Source organism: Chelonoidis abingdonii, chromosome 1 (genome assembly GCF_003597395.2).
Source record: "Chelonoidis abingdonii isolate Lonesome George chromosome 1, CheloAbing_2.0, whole genome shotgun sequence".
Classification (NCBI taxonomy): Eukaryota; Metazoa; Chordata; order Testudines; family Testudinidae; genus Chelonoidis; species Chelonoidis abingdonii.
In genome coordinates this window covers 102815734-102836504 of record NC_133769.1, presented here as the reverse complement: position 1 = coordinate 102836504, position 20771 = coordinate 102815734, and the positions used below count along the sequence as shown (strand labels likewise).

The window sequence follows — 20771 nt, the reverse complement described above, 5'->3', positions numbered from 1 at the left end:
TCAGTCCTGGGGCTTGTTTGTTCAATATCTTCATAATGTCTGGAGGATGGCACTGGACTGCACTCTCAGCAAGTTCTGCAGATGACACTAAACGGTAGGAGAGGTAGATACGCAGAGTAGGATAGGATACGAGAGAATCCAGACAAATTAGAAGGATTGGGCCAAATAAGAAACCTGTGAGGCTTCAATAAGGGACAAGTGCAGAGTCCTGCACAGGACGGAGATCCATTCACTGTACAGGACTGGACCCGAAAGGCTAAGACAGCCAGTCTGCAGAAAAGGACCTAGGGGTTCAGTGAATGAGTAAGCTGGATATGAGTCAAACAAGTGTGCCCTTGTTGCCAGAAGACTAACAGCATTTTGGCTGTATAAAATAGGCATTGCCAGTAGATCGAGGGACGTGATCATTCTCCTCTATTCGACATTGGTGAGGCTCTCATCTGGAGTACTGTGTCCAGTTTGGGCCCCACACTACAAGAAGGATGTGGAAAAATTGGAAAGAGCCAGCTGAGGGACACAAAAATGATTAGGGGGCTGGAGACATGACTTATGAGGAGAGGCTGAAGGACTGGGATGTTTAGTCTGCGAGAGAAGAATGGGGGGATTTGATAGCAGCCTTTACTACCTGAAAAGGGGTTCCAAGAGGATGGATCTAGACTGTCTCAGTGGTACCTGATGACAGAACAAGGAGTAACGGTCTCAAGTTGCAGTGGGGGAGGTTTAGGTTGGATATTAGGAAAAACTTTTTCACTAGGAGGGTGGTGAAGCACTGGAATGGGTTACCTAGGGAGGTGGTGGAATCTCCTTCCTTAGAGGTTTTTAAGGTCAGGCTTGACAAAGCCCTGGCTGGGATGATTTAGTTGGGAATTGGTCCTGCTTTGAGCAGGGGGTTGGACTAGATGACCTCCTGAGGTACCTTCCAACCCAAATAGTCTATGATTCTATGAAATTCTGATGTGAGTCAAACTATTACAATAGTATGGTTTCATTAAACAAAACTACATTTGCTTGATCTCACAGCTATCTTGCTGGAGAAAATAGATGATTATGTCCACACCTGTTTTGATTACAATATTGATAGCTTTGCTGCTGCTGCTGTGCACAGAAATATATATTTACCAATTGGGGCTCTGGCAGCTAACCTGTATTTAGCATAGGGCTGTTAGAGCTGTGGTTATCACACTGCTACTAAATTGGAGGAAAATACTGTTTGGTTTTTAGTGACCATCAATTTACTCAGCGGGGTCAGAAAACAACCTGAAATAGCAACACAAAGCTTAAAATGAAAGCGGGGGGGGGGGGGGGGACAACAAAATCTAATTGTTAACCCTGGATGAGGACATTTCTTTATATAATTAACAAAGAAAGCTGGGCCATTTTCCTAATCACAGTATTTTTAAATTCACATAGGGAGAAGCAGTTCTTTCCGCAGGGAATTTTTCCCATGTCCCTCCTCAGACCCATGAAAACATATCTTGTACTCATGGTACTAAAACAGATCAAGGCTGGCTCCATAACAGTCTCTCCTTCCCTACCATAACACCCTCTGAGAAGGGGATTTGTTTTTCTTGGGGGGGAAGTGCGGGTGGCGGAGGGCTGATCTGACTCCTGCTACAAAACTCCTATTTCCTCTAAGGGGAACAGGAATTAAGATCAAGACCTTTGTCAAGACTGGATTAATTTAGTATTTGTTAGTAGACAAGGTTTGGGGTGGGAAGATGAGAATTTGGTATGAGTGAAATTCATGCCTGTCTGGCACATATTTTATTAGTGTTTTTACAAGTAAGTTTAATAATATGTAAAAAACCAGGAAAAGAAAAACCCGCTGAGAGATCAATTCTGTGTGAGTGAAGGGCAAAGAATGAAAAATGATTATTGCCAAAAATAATTTCACCAGGACAAGTGCCAGTATTACTCTCTTTGCAAGTCACCTCTGCAAATGCAGTGCCTTTGCTTAGTCCTTGTAGTATATTCAGCCAACATTAACAAAAGGTCATGTTTTAATTTTAAATCCTAACTTTTAACCTTGAATCTGTTTTTTCCCCCTGAATGATTCACAGGCAGCGATTATATTGATATTCCCCCCCATAACAGGTCCTTACTATTTATATGAATGGTTGTCAAGGAAACCAGGTGCCGAGGAAAGCTATATAACTTGTCTAGATTTAGAATTTCTCGTGCAAGAGAGCACAATACAAAAACAGAGAAATAAATGACCCTGAAAAACAACCTCAGGAATACCTGGGTTCTCTGCAATTTTATTATTTTATAATTACTTTATTTTATATATGTTGGGGTTTTTGTTATGACTCAGCATAAAGTTTGGTGACCTTAACAGAATTCTGACTTATCTCCTGCTTTGAGAACAGATAATATCTCCCATACACATATGCAACAAATCTGGATACAACTAGTGATAGGCAAAACATTGAGATAAAAAGTGAATGAGTATCTGAACCTTGGGGATGGGTAATGGAGATCAGCTGCAGATACCATACAGCAAGATACAATTGGAAAGGAAGATTCAGTATTAAATAACAAAGAGCACCACACAGTAAAGAATAAAAAATAACTGTAAATTAATACTCATCTATTTGCAACATAAGGTAGCCTCACTGAAGTCTGATTTTCCTTCATCTTCTCCAAATCTTTCCCCAGTACACACAAATCAGATAAGTGAGGAGGAAAACTTGACTTAAGAATGCCTTTTCAGCACTGGCTTCTTTAGTAACAATATAAAGCAGAACTGTCTACAGTGGGCCATAGGAAAGCATGTACCCAATGTGCTTTAAATGTGCATAAAACTGCATATGGTCACCATAAAATAAAACAGTTTTTCCTCTTTCGCCATCTGCAGGCCCCCAGCATCTTCAGAGGGTCAGTTACAATGTTCTAATCTCCCTTATGTCATCTACAGGAGCCATCTCCCTCCTCTCACGTATCCATCCTGATTTTCTCCAGGTTTCCTCTTCTACTTCCTCATTTCCTCCCTTCAAACCTAAAAGTATCTATCTGGTTCTCTCCCTTTCCACCTCTCTCTCTCTCTCACTTGCTTTCTTCCTGCCTCTCCCCCAGCCCCTAAGGTTCTTTTCATCTCCCCCAGGATCTCTCACTCTGTCCAAAGCCTGAGGAACACCTTTGTTCTTCCCCACTTTTCAGTGGGATATCACTAATGCCCATGTTTGGGGAGATGGAAAGGAGCGGCTAGCCACTTTTATTTGGTGCTGCACTACTACTTTCTGACCACTCAGTTCCAGCATGGTGAGACAGTAGGGTGGAGGAGGAGGAGGTAGGAGTTGTAGAGTGTGTCCCGAGAGGAGAGAGAGAGCAGTGTGATGTGGCAACCTCCCTCTCCTAGCTGTTCAGGAATATCTGAGCATGCAGCTGTATTTTAAAGAACCCTTATTGAGAGCGGAGGAACAAAACCATTCTGATGTTCAGAACGAATAGCAAATATGGCAGGCAACCAGCTTGACTTAACAGAAAAACTTCAGTGAGCTTAAACACAAAAAGGAAGCTTACAAGAAGTGGAAATTTGGACAGATGACCAGGGAGTAGTATAAAAATATTGCTCGAGCATGCAGGGGTGTAATCAGGAAGGCCAAAGCACAACTAGAGTTGCAGATAGCAAGGGATGTGAAGGGTAACAAGAAGGGTTTCTACAGATATGTTAGCAAAAAAGGTCAGGGAATGTCTGTGACCCTTACTCTAATGGGGGAGGCAACCTAAGTGACAGATGAGGTGGAAAAGGCGAAGTATTCAATCTTTTTTTTTGGCCACTCGATCTTCACAGAAAAGTCAGCTCCACAACTGCTGCCTGGCAGGCACAGTATTGCGAGGAGGTGAGCAGCCTCAGTGGTGAAAGAACAGGTTAGGGACTATTAGAAAAGCTGGACATGCACAAGTCCATGGGGCCCAATGCAGTGCACACAGGGTGCTGAGGGAGTTGGCTGATGTAATGTAGAGCCATGGGCCATTATATTTGAAAACTCATGGTGATCAGGGGACGTCCCGGACGAACGGAAAAGGTCAAATATGTACCCATCTTTAAAAAAAGGGAAGAACGAATTCCGGGGGAACTACAGAACCAGTCCAGCTCAACCTCAGTCCCCAGAAAATCATACGTGCAGGTCCTTCAAGGAACCATTTTGAAGCACTGGAGAAGGAAGATGATCAGGAACATCAAAATGGATTCATCAAGGCAAGTCACATGCCTGAACAACCTGATTGACTCTATGAGTGAATATTGGCTCATGGACATGGAAGCAGTGGACGTGATATACTGATTAGTAAAGCTTTTGATATGTCTCTAACAATATTCTTGCCAGCCAACTTGTTGAAGTATGGCTGGATAAATGAGAATAAGGTGGATATAAAGCTGCTAAGAAGCATTGGGCTCAACAGGTAGTGATCAATGGCTCAATGGTCAGTTGGGACACCAGCGGTATTCAGGGCGGAGTACCAGAGGTCGGCTCCTGGGGCTGGTTTTGTCAGCCTGTAGCTTAATGACTTGGATGATGGGATGGATTGCACCCACGATCTTAGCAAGTCGATGGCAGTTGCCATTAAATATGCTGGGGCAGATGAGCTGTAAGAAGTGCATGAGACTCTGCGCGGCGTGATGTCACGTTGAGATGAGAGAATCTCAGATTGCCATGATTCGTTATAATCAAATTTGAGGATTGGACTAAAAGAAATCTGATAGAATCACAAGGACAAGTGCAGAGTCCTGCACTTAGAACGGAAGAATCTCATGCACTGCTACTGACTGGCTAAGCAGCAGTTCTGCAGAAAAGGACGCTGGGGATACAGTGGACGAGAAGCTGGATATGAGTCACAGTGTGCCTTGTTGCCAGAAGCAATGGCATATTGGGACTGCATTAGTAGGAGCACTGCTGCAGATGAGGGAAGTAATTATTCCCTCTATTTGGCACTGGTGAGGCCACATCTGGAGTATTGTATCCAGTTTTGGTCTCCTGACTACAGAAAGGATGTGACAATTGGAGAGAGTCCAGCAGAGGAACAATAAAAATGATTAGGGGCTGTGGCACATGACTTATGAGGGGAGGCTGAGGGAACTGGGCTTATTAGTCTGCAGAAGAGAAGAGTGAGGGGGATTGATAGCAGCTTGCAACTACCTGAAGGGGGGTTCCAAAGAGGATGGAGCTAGACGTTTCTCAGTGGTGGCAGATGACAGAACAAGGGTCTCAAGTTGCAGTGGGGGAGGTCTAGATTGGATATTAGGAAAAAAATATTTCACTAGAAGGGTGATGAAGCACCTGGAATGAGTTACCTAGGGAGGTGGTGGAATGTCCATCCTTAGAGATTTTCAAGGCCCGGCTTGACAAATCCCTGGCTGGGATGATTTAGTTGGGGTGGTCCTGCTTTGGGCAGGGGGTTGGACTAGATGACTTCGTTAGGTCTTTTCCAACCCTAATCTTCTATGACTCTATGACTCCCATGGCAGGCTGGACATGAAGGCTGCAAACCACTTTTTCTTTTCTGGCAGTCATCAGGAAAAGCAGAGACGTGGTTAGATAAAAGGTCAGAAAATCCAAGCATCTCACCAAAAGCTGGAGGTAAGACAGAGCTGGCTAAAGTTTGACCAGGCATCAAACACAACCCATGGCTGCCCTCTCCCTTCATCTCCATGCAAAGAAAAGACAGCTCAATTGCTCAACTGCATACAATAAATGATAGTGAACGAAAACACGCAGTTTGTACTAATACATCATGGAGGATTCAAATCCAAGAAAATATTATAATTGTAGGTTGTTTAAGGTTTTTAAGTACGCAGATACATGCTCATTATCTGCAGCCATCAGAGTTTCTGGCAAGCTTCCAAGCAATTCTTGAGGTCACAGTGTGGAGCCATCCAATCTACATTTTGCATGATGTCAAGATATAAACAGGTATGTTGCCAGTGTCCACTGAGCAGAATAAAGCACAATACGCTTTCCTCTATAATTGCACGTTATTTATTATTCAAGATCAAGAACACAGTCAATCAGTCATGTAACAAAATTATAGTTGATGTGGGAGCTTTTGCTTTAGTAGATTTGGAGGGAGGTATAGATCAGTGGTTTGAGCATTGGCCTGCTAAACCCAGGGTTGTGAGCTCAATCCTTGAGTGGGCCACTTGGGGATCTGGGGCAAAAATCAGTACTTGGTCCTGCCAGTGAAGGCAGGGGGCTGGACTCAATGACCTTTCAGGGTCCGTTCTAGGAGATAGGTATATCTCCAATTATTATTATTATTATTTTGGCAAAAGTCTCATGAGCCTATTTTAGGCTGTTAGAAGTGGGTAAAATAGCCTTACCTGAAATTAGTGGTGCTAGCCAAGAGATGCCTGTCATAGAAGTGACTAATTAAAACAATAGCTAGCATGTATTTTTTTCCCTTTTAAGATGGGAGACTCTAGTGTGAGTCTCATATAGGACAGAATATAGTGGGGATGCAACTGGTGAGCGGTGCAAAAGACACTGCTCTAAGGGAGAAGGTGCTCATATGGAGCCAATGGCAGTTTGATGACACAAAGATAACTCTGACGGAGAGATCAAATAGATAATTTGTCTTTATCTGTAATGTTTGTATTCAGAAGGTAATTATCACAGATTTCTACCCACCCCCACCTCTTTATTTTTCGGTTTTTGCTCCCAGAACATGACTTAGAGGGACTTCAAAAGCTCAAAATTCATTATCAGTAACAGTCTCAACAGCAGGTGACACACACTTACCTGCTAGTGAAGAATAAATGGACTTAGAAACCAACAGTTCCTTTATTTTTAGTAAAAGCAAAGTATTAGGAGAAAAATAAATCATTCCCATCCCCGCAGGGATAGAAGACAGGTGAGTGGGGAATCTATTACATTGCAACTACTTCTTTAAGAGCTCAAGAATTACAGGAAGGAATTTTATTTTTTTTCCAACAGTACTATGATAATAGATGCTCATTCTTGGAAACTAAAAGCTCCAGGAATGCAGTCTGGGGGAAAAACACACTAATAATGAATAAAACTTATTACAGATATGAGCCAGCAACACTAACAATAATCCAAAGAGGCACTGAATGTAATGGTACAGAAATGTATTTTTGGTTTGTTTGTTTTCAATAGAGAGAGACACGATCTCTCACAAACAATACAAAACTAACTAGAGAAACATTCTGAAAAAAAAAAAAATACATAATGGGGGTGAGAGAGTAGAGCTCCTCCAAACCAAGAAATAACAAGCTGGATCCTAACTACGACAATTCACAGCAGTTGATGATCAGACCCAGATTCTGTAATAATGGTAGGGCAAATATAATTTCAGATTGCAACAAATGATGTTCTGATAAAGCATTTAAACATCTCAGGAATGATGTTCTGATAAAGCATTTAAAGGAAAACTTCAAGTATCTGCCTGCAATTATCCTGAATAGTAACTGATCTGGGGCTGGCTAGGATCATTGGCATGACTCTGAATACATGTGCCTTAGCATAGTATTGTATTTTATCCCTACCTAAGGAATAACAAAGGAGAAATGCAGTGAGGTAGACATCAAGATATAGTTCTTAAAGAGTCAGTTAAAACAATAAAACTGGGTAGATATTCTAATGGCTTTTACCTTCTCTAGAAAGAAGCGAAGGGGTCCATTCAGTTGTAGAAAAGAGTCGCATGAGAAAAGGCACAATCATTTTGAGAAGATTAACAACAGATTATAATGTACTACATTGAAATGTCATCACCAGTTTTGTAGGAGTGAGTCCTATGCACCATCTTGTCCTTGTAAAACTTACTGTAGCTGGAACAACCACTTGAGTTTGATGCTTGTTTACTGTGAAAACTGATGTCACTACCACTAGTAATAAATCTTCACCTTAGGAACTCAAGCTCCCTGATATCAAGAGGCTCAAAAGAAAGCTTTGACATCATGGCAAAGACTATATTTATGGGGTAACCCTTAAATAATAGGCTTCTCATGAACTTAAACACTAAAGCGTGTATACAAACCCAAAGTTAGGAGGACTATCTGTAACCCACACTGAGACGGATATTGAAGATGTGGAAAGACTGAATTTGGCCCATCACACACAGATGCACTGTCAGAGATATGTTGTGGCTTGTAACCACTGAGACCCTAAATGCTCTGGGAAGGTGTCTCATGAGGAGGCAGGTAGGTCATGGATAAAATGAGCAGTATTTCATCATGAGACTGAATGGTCATAGCATGGTCCTTCCTGATACAGCCTGTCTCTTTATTATCCTCTCTGTACAATGCAAGGTATCTTGAACTCTTGAAAGGAAAAGGAAACATCCATGCCTGCAGTGCTTCTATATATTGCAGTTGTTCATCAGAAACAAGCTAGGACCACACACTTTATGATGCTTTCTACATCTTCAGGACCCTGGTAGTGGTTTAGCCTTTTACTTGGATTCCTTCCAGTTCGCCATCTTAGCTCAGCCTATCAGTCGGACATTGCAATATATGCACTCCAGTTCTTTGTAAATCCACTAAAAGTTTTGTAAAAACATGGGGACTGGTATCAGTCCCCAAAAGAAATATCTTGAACTGTGAAATGCCATTCCACTATCACTAAACACTAATGTGACATGGAGGTATCTCTTAGACACATGTAACAATCTACAAGATCCAGAAAGCATAGCTAATATTGCTCTTTCCAGCTCCTCACCTATTAGTGGCAAAAAAAGAACTGATGGCTGGAAAAGGGCTGACCTTTATCTCTTATCAGCAGTTATTGGAGGTACAAACCATTCACTGAAGAGACTGAAACAGCTCCACATTTCAAACTATATTACAGGCGTTCCCTCTGAGTCATGCATTAGGAGAATAAATCCAAGAACAGTGATCTACTATAATACTTACAATTGAGAAAAAAGATGTGTTTAATACAGCAGACCCCGGATGCAATAAGCTTCCGTAGAATGCAGTTGCAGTACTGCAAAGCACCACATATGAAGCAGTCATTTCTGAGCACTCTCTCTTTTACAGCATGTGGATTTGGATCATTTTCATAAAACTGGATTATTTTTTCTGGAAAAATCTCATGTGCAATCATTTGTCTTTTCTCACCCCCTGGTAAAAGTTCTTGGTTTGAGATACTTCGTGTCTTGGTACCATAACGGCAAAACTGAAGTACTCCAAAGAGGAGGGTATGCTTGTCATAAACAGATAGTTAAGGGTTAATGTCTCTTTTACCTGTAAGAGGTTAACAAACAGTGAACCTGGAACACCTGACCAGAGGACCAACAGGAGACAAGATACTTTAAAAATCTCGGTGGAGGGAAGTCTTTGTTTGTGTGTGTGTTTTCTGTGTGTGTTCTCTCTGGGTTCTGAGAGGGACCAGACACGTAAGCAGATTCCTCCAATCTTTCTGAAAAAATCTCTTCTGTTCTAATTTTAGTAAGTACCAGGAGAAAGGCGATTTTAGTCTTTTGATTGTTTTCTTTATTTGCAAATCTCTATTTGGCTGGAAGGTTTTTAATGTTGTATTTTGCTGGAAAAAATTTTTAAGTTGTATGTTAGCTGGGGGTGGGGGAGGATTCTCTCTAGTGTCTATAGCTGAAAGACTTGTAATATTCCATCTTGATTTATAGAGATAATTTACTTTTATTTCTTTTATAAAAGCTTTTCTTTTTTAAAGACCTGACTTGATTTTTCCCCTGTTAAGGCTCAAAGAACTGAGTCTGTTACTCACCAGGAAATGTGGGAGAAGGGGAGGGGGGGGGGGAAGAGTGAATTTCCCCTTTGTTTTAGATTCCTGGAGCTTGAATGCTGTATTGCCTCGGGTGAGGGGAAAGAGGTGTGGGAGATAACTCCTCTCTGTTTTAAGATTCAAGGAGTTTGAATCACAGTGATCTCCTAGTGTACCCAGGGAGGGAGGATCTAGGAGGAAGAAGGAGGGAGGGGAAATGGTTTATTTCCCGTTTGTTGTGAGACCAAGGGGGTTTGGGTCTTGAGAATCCCCAGGGAAGGTTTTGGGGGGACCAGAGTGTACCAGGCACTGCAAGTCCTGGCTGGTGGCAGCATTACAAGTTCTAAGCTGGTAATTAAGCTTAGGGGGATTCATGCTGGTACCCCATCTTTTGGACTCTAAGGTTCAGAGTGGGGTTTTATACCATGACAATGCTGTTGAACTTTCAGAAAAAAAAGTATGGTGCATGTGTGTGTGTAGTGCACACGTGGTGGTGATGGGGAGGCTTGGCTCATTATTTACTCAGTCTATGCATGAAAGAAAAGAAGAATGGCAAGAGCAGCTTACCAGTGAAGGTGCAGTGAGGGCACTGATTTCCCTTTGGTTCCATAACAGAAGGAGTCCCAAAGAGAGCTCACAATTTCTACAGTGGTAAGGTACAAAAATGAACAAAAGGTCTCAAGCAGGTCGATCCCAGTGCCAGTAGGCAGCATTAATTGGCATAGTGGGTTGGGCACAAGCCTTTACTTTTGAAACTCTGGTTCAAATTCTGACTTGGGACACTGTTGACAATTAGTTTGGGAGTCTCTTAATTCACTCCTGTGAATAGCCCAAAAACTCTATATCACATCACAGCACAGTTAGTCGTTGCTCAGGATAGGCCCCAGGCAGGAGTATTAGGGGTTGTTGCAGGTCAGCACTGGGGTATACTGGCAGAACTCTGTAGGGGAAATGCTGCACTCAACGTCTCAAATTGTCCCATAACCTTTAAAAAAAACCAAGCTTCCATGACACAAAGCTCTTCTGTAGCAGTTTGTCTTGCTTGTCTGGTGGCCTGCTCCCCTTCCAGAGACAAGATTCCAGGGAAGGCTACTCGTTGTGCACTCACTCACTTCTAGCAACAGGATTGTAGGCACATGGGTATCTCTGGAAGTATTCTCCAGCAGCAGCAAAAGCAATCCATGAGACTGACATTCCAGTCATTTCTGGTCTGCCTTGCTGGATTCCTCCTTGTTTCATTGCAAGTCTTGAATTGAACAGAAGAAAACTCAAGATCCACATTCAGTGTGCTTTTCTCTTAGGTTTTTTACCAAAATTCAGGGTCTAAGTAATGATGGAAAACATTTGAATTTTTAATTTATTATTTTGCATGGACTCGTTCGTACCACAAAGAAATTGGGATGACAGAGAAGTAGCACATAGGCTACTGAGTATGTATGAATAGATCTTCTGGGAGCATAACAAAGACTCGGTTGTGCTAAAGATTTTGAATTACCATCCGTTTTTTAGTGGACACAGATTCCCTCCCAACTAGTTTGCTGGGAAGAGACATGGCCTTCAAAAACTAGTTTCCTTAAACCCAATCTGTAGCAATGAAAGACAAAGGAAGGAAAACAGTACAGGAAGTTTAACATGATAGGAATGCATTAACCATAAACATTTTTCATAACCTGTATTTCCGGATTTAGGGTGTCTAATGTTAAAAATGTGTAACAAACGACTCCAGATTAGTGTGGGACAGAAATAAATCCAGATCTAAAATAATGTAAGGCTAGTGGTGGTATCTATGTCCATAGAGTTTCTCTTACGCAGATTCTATTTTCATGGGTCTGAGATCTTTGTTTTGTTTTGCTTTTTCTTTATCATCCCTTAAAAGGCAAAGGCTCAGGGGAAGGAGGAATAGATGTATAATAGAGAACCATATACACAGCTGTGCCACATTACAAAGTCAAATCGCTGTGCTCCGGATTTAAAAAGGAGTGTTTGAAGTATTCATAGTAACAGGATGAAACCAAATTTGTGGGATTGTTGGGAGTAGAAAATCTGGATAATCAGTGGTCTTTGCTTTCTTTTTTATCCCCTTCTTCTTGTAGCGTAGGCCTGCAAGCTTCCCTAAAACCTTAACAGAGATGTCATCTAGTCAACAGCCTTATTTTCACTCCCTTCCTCTGGGACACTACTTGCTGTAACTCTAAGGAAAATAATATACATTTTAGAATCTGCCAAATACTCTAAGCCCCAAATTCTGCAGATTAAAGTATATCATCTGGTAGGGAGTGTCCTCTGAATCCTAAACAGCAATTTGAAAACAAACATTCCACTGCTGAGAAATTCATCTCAAAAGATACTATTTATATAGGACCTAGGCAAAACAACCCCCTTCAAAATAACTCCTTTCTTGACTGCAGAAGCAGTCAAGAACCAAAGACTATTCTCAGGACTTTGCGAAAAGGCTTGTGGAAGCATCATGGATTAAGTAAACAAAAACTCCTAACTCCTGCTCTGTTAGGAATAATGGGTGTGTATGTCCCTGTTTGTCCTTTCTCCATTTGGTAAAGACAGAAAAATTTCATTTCTGAGCTACTAACATGGTGCTACAAAACACAGCGAATAAAAGGAAAATTATAAAAAAGATACTCAACAGCATCTTAAAGCTGGCTGTAAAACTTCAGCAATTGGGACTCATATAGGAACTGAATGATTTCAATGGAACAGTAGTCATTAAAAGCAAACATAATACACACTATATCGTGTATATGTCATTTCTGATAATGGTACAACTGGTAGCAAATTATTCCACAACCTGCATATGCTTTCCTAATACTGACCAAGGTAATAAGGTTCCCACAAGTACGTATGAAAAACAAACCCAAACAAGTCATGCCAAATTCACTACCGAGATTACCTCAGAAATATCAGAGTAGCCTTTTATTGCCTCCTCCAGAAAACACCGATTTGTTGAAACCAAATGTTCTGCAGAAATGTTTCAGTTTCAACAAACTTCTGCGGAAACAAGGCAGGGTTCCATTGAAACCTGGCAGGCTGCTGGGGAGCTTACAGTGCCAGGGCGCACAGCTTCCAGTCAGCATTGCCGGACCCCAGAGCTGACAGGCTGCCTGGCAGCCCAGCTCTAGCAGGGGGTTCACAGTCTAGGATCCTTGCTCTGCAGCAGGGTGCCTGGAAGCCCAAGCTCAGAATGGTGCTCTCAGGGCTTCCTTACTCCCTGCCCTAGAGCCAGGACTCTCAGGGCTTTCAGGCTCCCTGCTTTCTGCAGGGGAACCCCCTAACTCAGAGACAGCCTGAGGAGTCTTCTAGTGCTGGGAAGCAGCTGACTGCTCCATTTCATGTAGGAAAAAATCAGACTGAAATGGTTTGATTTTTCTGAAACAAAAACGTTTTGGAATTTCTGTTCCATAGAATATTCTTAGTTTCAACCTGCTCTTCCTCAGAAACATGCTGGTACATTCTACTGAAAACTTGGCTGAAACTTGCAGGAGGATCTGGATATGATTCAGCATTATACGTGCCATGTGTTGTACCCACCCCTTAAAACTCCACTGATATCAATGACTCTTCGCAGTCATGGGGTCTGGTTCTATGCTGTCATATTCATCCATGCATCTGACGAAGTGGGTATTCACCCACGAAAGCTCATGGTCCAAAACGTCTGTTAGTCTATAAGGTACCACAGGATTCTTTGCTGCTTTTATATTCACCCATGTTGAATATTATTTCATACTCTGTGACTAGGCTCCCTGAAATTAAAGAAACTGCTTGTGTAATATGACACACTAAGTATGGGTGGCTGTATTGGGATGGTCTACTTTCTGTACTTAATAATTGCACCACGTAACATCTCTCTGTTACCTTTGACTTAACTAGGTTGGAACAGACCCAAAGGATAATGAGGAAAGGACTAGCAGATCAATCTTGCCAAACTGAGACGCTGAACAGGTACTGTTTATGCTCTACCATCTACTGTTGGGGACATATAATATACCTACATACAAACCATAACATCCTTCTCTGCAATGAATGTTCACAGCACTAAGGAAGGTACCTAGCTACCTAAGTTGATAACTGCCTGTTGCTTCATGTGGAAAAGATGTTAAAATAACGAAAACAGCAATGAACAAAGTATTTTGCTCAAGGATCATCTTTCACTTTTACCACCTCTTTCCACAACATTTTGTTCTCAAGATCCTAGCAAGTGGAGTGCTTTGATTTTATCTTAATTAGCACAGAAATTTGCTAAAATTTGTTTTTCCCTTTCTACAGAGTCTTGATCAAGTTTAGCAATGAGTAGCTGGATATGCTATACAAATTACTGCCACTATCTCCAAATCCGAAATTTTGAATAGTGAGATATACCTGCACAGCTGAAAAACATGCAGCCCTGAAACTCAATGTTGAACCTCTGTGATCTAATTAAAACTCTGTAATTCTGCTATGGAAAGATGATTACTTTATGTTTGGAATATGATTGTATTTATTTATTTATTTATTTACACTGACAGAGCCTTCCTCAACTCCTAATCATTCTTTTTGAAAGGCAGTCCAGACAAAGCAGCAAATTGTTTCTAAAAAATTATCATCAATACACCTCAGAATGTGTGCTGTTATGGTGTCTCCGGTGCTTAACTTGTAATGAAAGAGGTGCTAGGCCCAAGCAACTAGGTGCTGGAGCTCAAACAATTTTTTTACTTTCAAAACTGATGAGGCAAGTCCAGAGGTGCCAGGGCTATAGACTGCCAAGCCTAGAGGTCCCGGGGTTCAGCCCTGGCACAAATTAAGCACTTGATATCTCAGACTATGACTATGATTTTTGTCGTGCAAGTTTTTAGTTAACTTCATGGCAGAGAAACAGGGAAAAATCCCAGTCACTGAAAGGTTACATCCCAAGATGGTGGGGGGCAGGAGGAACAAACCCACTCTGCATTCACCCTGTAACAGTGCCCGCAGAGCTGAGCCTGGTTCCCCATTCTGGGTGTTGTGACTTTGGGTGCTAGGTTGCAACACCGATCAAGTTTGGCCCGTGCACCCTTCCATCTCCATGTAAGGAGGGGTAGACGTGTCAAACCTACGTGGTACTGTGACCACATGGACCAGGTCACAACACCTAGAGCGGAGAGCCAGACCCACAGGAGCTGTTGCTGTGGGAGGTCTCAAACGTTATTAAAATTCATGATTACCATGAACACTGTGACCTCCGTGCCAAAATCATAGCCTAAGGCCTTGTCTACACTTACTGGAGGACTGATGCATGGTGATCGCTGCATCAGCGGTCGATTTAGCGGGTCTAGTGAAAACCCGCTAAATCAACTGCAGATCACTCTCTCGTCGACTCCTGTACTCCACCTGAACGAGAAGCGCAAGGGGAGTCATGGGGAGAGTGTCTCCTGTCAACATAGCGTAGTGTGGACCCCGCAGTAAGTAGATCTAAGTACGTCGACTTCAGCCACATAATTCACGTAGCAGAAGTTGTGTAAATTAGATCGATCTCCTCCCAGAGTGTAGACAAGGCCTTATTAATACACATGCCTCAGGAGTGCTAGGAGACTGAGTGCTTACAGTATGAGAGGCTTAAGATTCCATCTGTTCTGCAAGAAAGCTGTGTCACTTTTACAGGGAAGAAATTGCATTCAGTGTAATTCACCTTGAAGAACAAGAAATCTTCTGCAAGGCAGGTAGAATTTTAAGGCTCCTGGACTAGATGCGGCACTAATCACACAGTGTGATAGTTGTAATATTTTGGGCAATACAGAGAGTTCTGGTTAGTTCTGAGGTCTCAAACACACAAGCTGGAATTCTTGTCAGCCAGTCAGAATGCTATCTCAAAACCAGACAAATAAAGTGGAAATAAAAAACAAAACAAAAACGGCTTGAGTTTGTTTTGTTTCTCTTTACCTTGAGCTCATCTGCATCATAGAAGTCTATGCGCACAGCAGGGACCATCCAAGTCTGGAAGAGAGTCGCCAGGATCTGTTTGGCAATAGCATCTGCAATGAGGTGGAAGTGAAGAGGGTTTCGCCTGGTATAAAAAGGGAGAGAAGGAGATAGAGAACTTTGAACCAAGCTCCAATTATAAACAAAGGACATCGAAATCTACAAAACTTTACCCAACTCTACTGTAACATGATAACATACAACACCTAGCACAACAGAGTCCAGGTCCATGGCTGAGGCTCCTAGGTGCTACCACAATCCACATGTATTAATTAATAATCACAAACACAGAATCAGCTTTTCAGCAGAATGTGCATCAGTGTGGTTCTATTTACTTCAATGGAGCGATGCTAATTTACACCAGTTGAAGATCTGGCCTAAAAAGTCCAATTCGGTCTTCTAAAAGAAAACAGTCCCCTTTGGAGACCTGAACTTACAAGGTGCTTGCATTTACTCTTCTGGGTTACCCTGGTGGTCTCTCTGTGTGATGATAATACTTGACCACAGGGAAGCAGGGAGATGAGAGGTTCAAAAAAACCCCAAACATGGTGGTGATGTTCCAGTCCCATTGCGCCTGCACACACCATTGATTCAGAACACATGTCCGGTGACGCCTGGCAGAATTTTTTTTTTTTTTTTTTTTAAATTTCAATGGAAAAAAAACAATTTTTATTTTCAACACTACCCCTCCCCCATTTTTATCAATTTTAATTTAATGCAAGTTTCTTCAGAGTGTCAGTGGCCTGGATGAGCCCCCAACCGCGGGGAAAGCCACCTGGCTTCTGAATGGCTCCTTTCAAGGGCTCGCACTCCTCCTCCTCCTCGTAGTTCTGGCTAGGTGTCTCTACTCTGCCCTACCAGCCCCGCATCCACCTCTTCTACACACACCTTGTGCCTGAGGGGATCATGTGCCAGTCATGCAGAGAGCCCTCTGCAACCTCACTGTCACAGAAGTAAAAGGGGGTCCTAGCCAACACCCCCAGCTGGTGAGTGAGAGAGCAGATCGGTGACAGCGGGGCTAAACAGGGCCGCTATGCTGCCACAGGGCTGGTGATGCCCAATCCCTGCAGGCACAAGGTGCGCCAGCAACAGATTGATTTTTTTTCATTGATTGCAATGTGTCCACTGAAATCAACACTGAACAACCTTTATCAATTGAAATTGAATCCTGCCAAGCCTAGGTACGGCCTAGTCATTAATGCTAGGAGAACCTGGAGCTAGCAGTCCCATGCCAATGCCTCTCAGCTACTGTAACAATGAAAGGCCTCAAGAAATTGATTGACTGGATATTGTAAACCCCCTCGTGCCCCTACCCTCATATAGAAGGAAGGGTTGGAGGAAACCAGACACAAAGAAAATTTTGTTTAAAAATGTGTCCAACTTGGATTCACACTAGGATTCATATAAACAAGGCTTAATCAAATGCATCCAACCAGGATGAGCGATTAACCAGAGCCAACCTGAGTTGAAAGGTTTGATAAAGCTTACCGAACGCTTTCACTGCAGTAGGAGTTGTGACATTACAAACACTATGGTTAAATCGTCTCTCTTTGCTTCCCTCTTCGGGGGAGGGAGGGCAACAGCCTGATCTTTATTCAACTTCCGTGGTAGGAGTATGGAGACCTGTCATGGGAATTTAGCAATGATTTGTAGTAAGAAGGGGTACTGCATATTTATCCATAAGCTGGCAACTTTGCCATCAGCAAAGAGGAATGGGAATTCGTGAAAGTCACTAAGAAGACAGATGGTCCATTTAGCCCTTAGCATCAGCACAACCTTCTTTTGATCCCCTGGGAGGCATAATGGAGTCTCATTTATGTGGAATTTATAAAAGTAAATGGGTGCACTTGTCAAAGGACATTTTTCATCCACAATGGAGGAACGTTTAATTTCAGATGCTGGGGAAGGTAATGGGTGCTAATAAAATCTACAATGTGAATAAGAATTTGGGGAACCCATGTATGTCTGGGCCCATGCATGTCTAAGATGGTCCATTACACTTTGCTTTGGTTTCACCCAAAAGGTCAAGTGTCTTTTCTTTCCCTTTTCTCTGCCCCAGAGAACAATCTGTCCATTTTTTATTGTCATTCCCTTTCTGCTCTAAGGAAGATCATTCAGTTTTTCCTCAACGAACACAGTCAATCAAAAGAGTATGAAAACGTATACAATGAACTGAATATAAAATGGTAGCACATGTTCCAGCAGAAAAGGACAATCATAGTGACATTAGGTGTCAGCCACACAGTTTTGCAGTGCCTCAGACACAAGCTTTCTGCATCTGGGGTTCGAGCCAACACTCACTGAAGTCAATGGAGTCATTCGGAGGAGATGTGGCTCATGCCACCCGTTTGAGAAAGAGGTATAAAGAGTACAATTAGCAGTATAACAAGTGGCTGTACAACAAGATGGTGGGATAATTTCAAAGCTCTAACCTCACCCAATCTGAATTCAACAACATCAAACAAATTAAACTATAGTGGCCCCCCATGTAGAGGAATTGAGAGTATTTTAGCCTTTAGCATGCCCTGGGGCAGCGAGAGAATGGAGAAGGAATTCAGCCATTTGCCAGCTGCTGAGTATCCTATTAGCAAACCAACGTGGCAACAGTAACATGTCTAGATTTGCTTCACTAAACCAGCACAAGAGGAGAGGATGACACCATGGGTTGTCTAAATTCCCCAGTAAGGGAAAACAGGTAGTTTGCCAAGAAAATCTGAGAACAACAGAGATTAAGAAAAGTATTTCATTGGCAGAGAAAAGTCCAGGGGAAACATAGTACAAAAGCAGTACATTTGGGAACAGACAAAGCAATATGTCAAGGTGTGTTGGTAGACTGAAAATTCCATAGGCCTTTCTATCCAGTAGAAGTTCAGGTTGATCTCACTTTGGACATCTAATGTAGTTTCTGCAGATATCTCCCAGTTGCTTTTGTTTTGTAGCCTTTCAGGGCCATTAATTCATATAACTCAAATTGGACTGGAAAAGGAGTAAAACTGAGGAAAACAAACAAAGAAAAAGTTCCCCTTTACTTTAAACCATGAGCTAATAAAATAAAATCACACCAAATACTAATAGATGAAATAAAGCAACAAAAAGGAAAAACATTTTTATATAAAGAAATTCATATGTTTGGTGGCATTTCAGACTCATTCAAATGACCCAATGTGTATCACACTTAAATAGAAGTAGCAAGGTTACATTTTCCTGGGAAAAAAGGAGGAGCTGTCCTACTCAAAAGCCTCTTTCAAGATGTTAGATCATAGTGAAGATTCAGACGGAAGGAAGGTATGTGTCAGAGGCAAAATAGGGGTTTAACAATTATGTTCCTAATACAGATCCCAGTGACCTGCTGACAGATACAACTAAACGGTATATGGGCCAAGGCATGTCTTCGGTGAGGTGATTTAATTGTGTCATCAATTAGGCCCAGATCTACAAACAGATTTATGTATTCCAATGCCTCACTTTTAGGCACCTAGAAAAATCACAGGAACAACTTCCCTGGCTTTGTGGATTGCTCTGGGTATTAGGCAGAAGAAAGGCATCCTGATGCTGACAGTGAAGCAGCCCCACACATGCCCAGAAGCAGAAAGATAGGCAACTAGGGAACTTTTATTGCAATGCCATAGGCACTAGGTGAGTTTAGGACCTACTGGATTCAGCACCCAAGCCAAGCAGGAGCTGTGTGTATTGCAGTCCTAGCTATAAATAAGACTTAGGGTATGGCTACACTGGCACTTTACAGCACTGCAACTTTCACGCTTAGAGGTGTGAAAAAACACCCCCCTGAGCGCTGCAAGATACAGCGCTGTAAAGCCTCAGTATAATCAGTGCCGCCCCAGCGCTGCACGCTACACCCGTAGAGGATGTGGTTTACATGCAGCGCTGGGAGACCTCTCTCCCAGCGCTGGCGTTCCGACCTCACACTTCATAGCGCTGCCATGGCAGCGCTTTGAAATTTCAAGTGTAGCCATACCCTCAGATACCTAAGATCCTTTGGATATAGGAGCCTTAGAGTCTAGGCGAAACTGTAAATAGTTTATAGCAATGACCAAACTCCATCAAGAATCCCTTAAGAACATAACAACTGAACTGTATCTAATAGATAATAATTGAGCCAAATTTAATAAGTAATAACCAACCCAAATCTAACAGAACATTGCTGGAGGTCATTCCATCCACCTTTGAATCTAGTCATTATTTTTTTCCCCCAACAGTGGCATTAAACTACTGGATGTGGGGGGTTGTGTTGTGCGCACATGGACATTTGTGGGAGGAAGCAGCATCCCGACTCACTCTGAACTCCTTCTGGAGCTCTAAGGCCATTGTACAGGTATTACTTGGGAACAGAGCCTTTGACCAGATGTGGTGGCTGGACCTCTTCAAGGTCTATAGGCTATGAGTTTCTATGGAGTATTTGTGAAATGGGTTCATAAAGGTCTATGATAAACCAAACTCCACTATAAGGGTCAGTGGTTTGAACACAGAATCCTTCTCATTACCAGAAGGCATGAGGCAGAGCTGTCTCCTTCCCCCATTATTATTTGCCAGCATTACTGAACTACTAGTTGTACGAATTGTGAACAACTCCACAAAAAGTAAAATTTCATTATTCTCAGACGATGTTTTGATGTACCTTTTGGAATCAATGATATCTATTCCAACACTGAGACTGGTCTTTTCCCAGTAAGGAGAAACTTAGGGCAAAAAGTATACAAATCTGAAAGAGAGGGTTTCGCCTTACTCAGTGGGAAGAGGAATCAGCTGAGAGCTGGCCTTCACACACGTGTGTGTGTGGCGCATCCATCTGTTAAAATGAGGCTGATGGGGGAGGGCACTCACGATGGGCAAGGACGGTGAAGAGGTTTAAGTGGCAGCTGTAAAGAGTGGAAGTTGGGGGTGCGACAGTTATGTGTATGGAAAAACTGGGAAAAATTGTACTCTAATTACAAAGTAATGTGCTTTTGGCAAGTTATTTTCTTATTTTTGTATGTGTGTCTTGTCTTTTAAAATGCAAACTCGTCAGAGCAGGGACTGTCTTCTACTCTATATTTCTACAGCACATGGCACAATGGCATCTGATTGGGGCCGTTAGGCACTAGCAGATGCAAAATAAATAATAACGTT

At 42.3% G+C, this 20771-nt stretch overlaps 1 protein-coding gene across 2 annotated transcripts in view; it reads right to left on the bottom strand.

Annotated features, from left to right (window-relative positions):
* LARGE1 (LARGE xylosyl- and glucuronyltransferase 1) overlaps positions 1 to 20771 on the bottom strand; it is a 398132-nt gene that overhangs the window by 185077 nt on the left and 192284 nt on the right. For both annotated transcript variants that reach the window (XM_032763382.2, XM_075068615.1), the window contains one exon: positions 15606 to 15729. In XM_032763382.2, coding sequence (XP_032619273.1) covers positions 15606 to 15729 — 124 coding nt within the window. The remainder of the gene's footprint in view (positions 1 to 15605; positions 15730 to 20771) is intronic.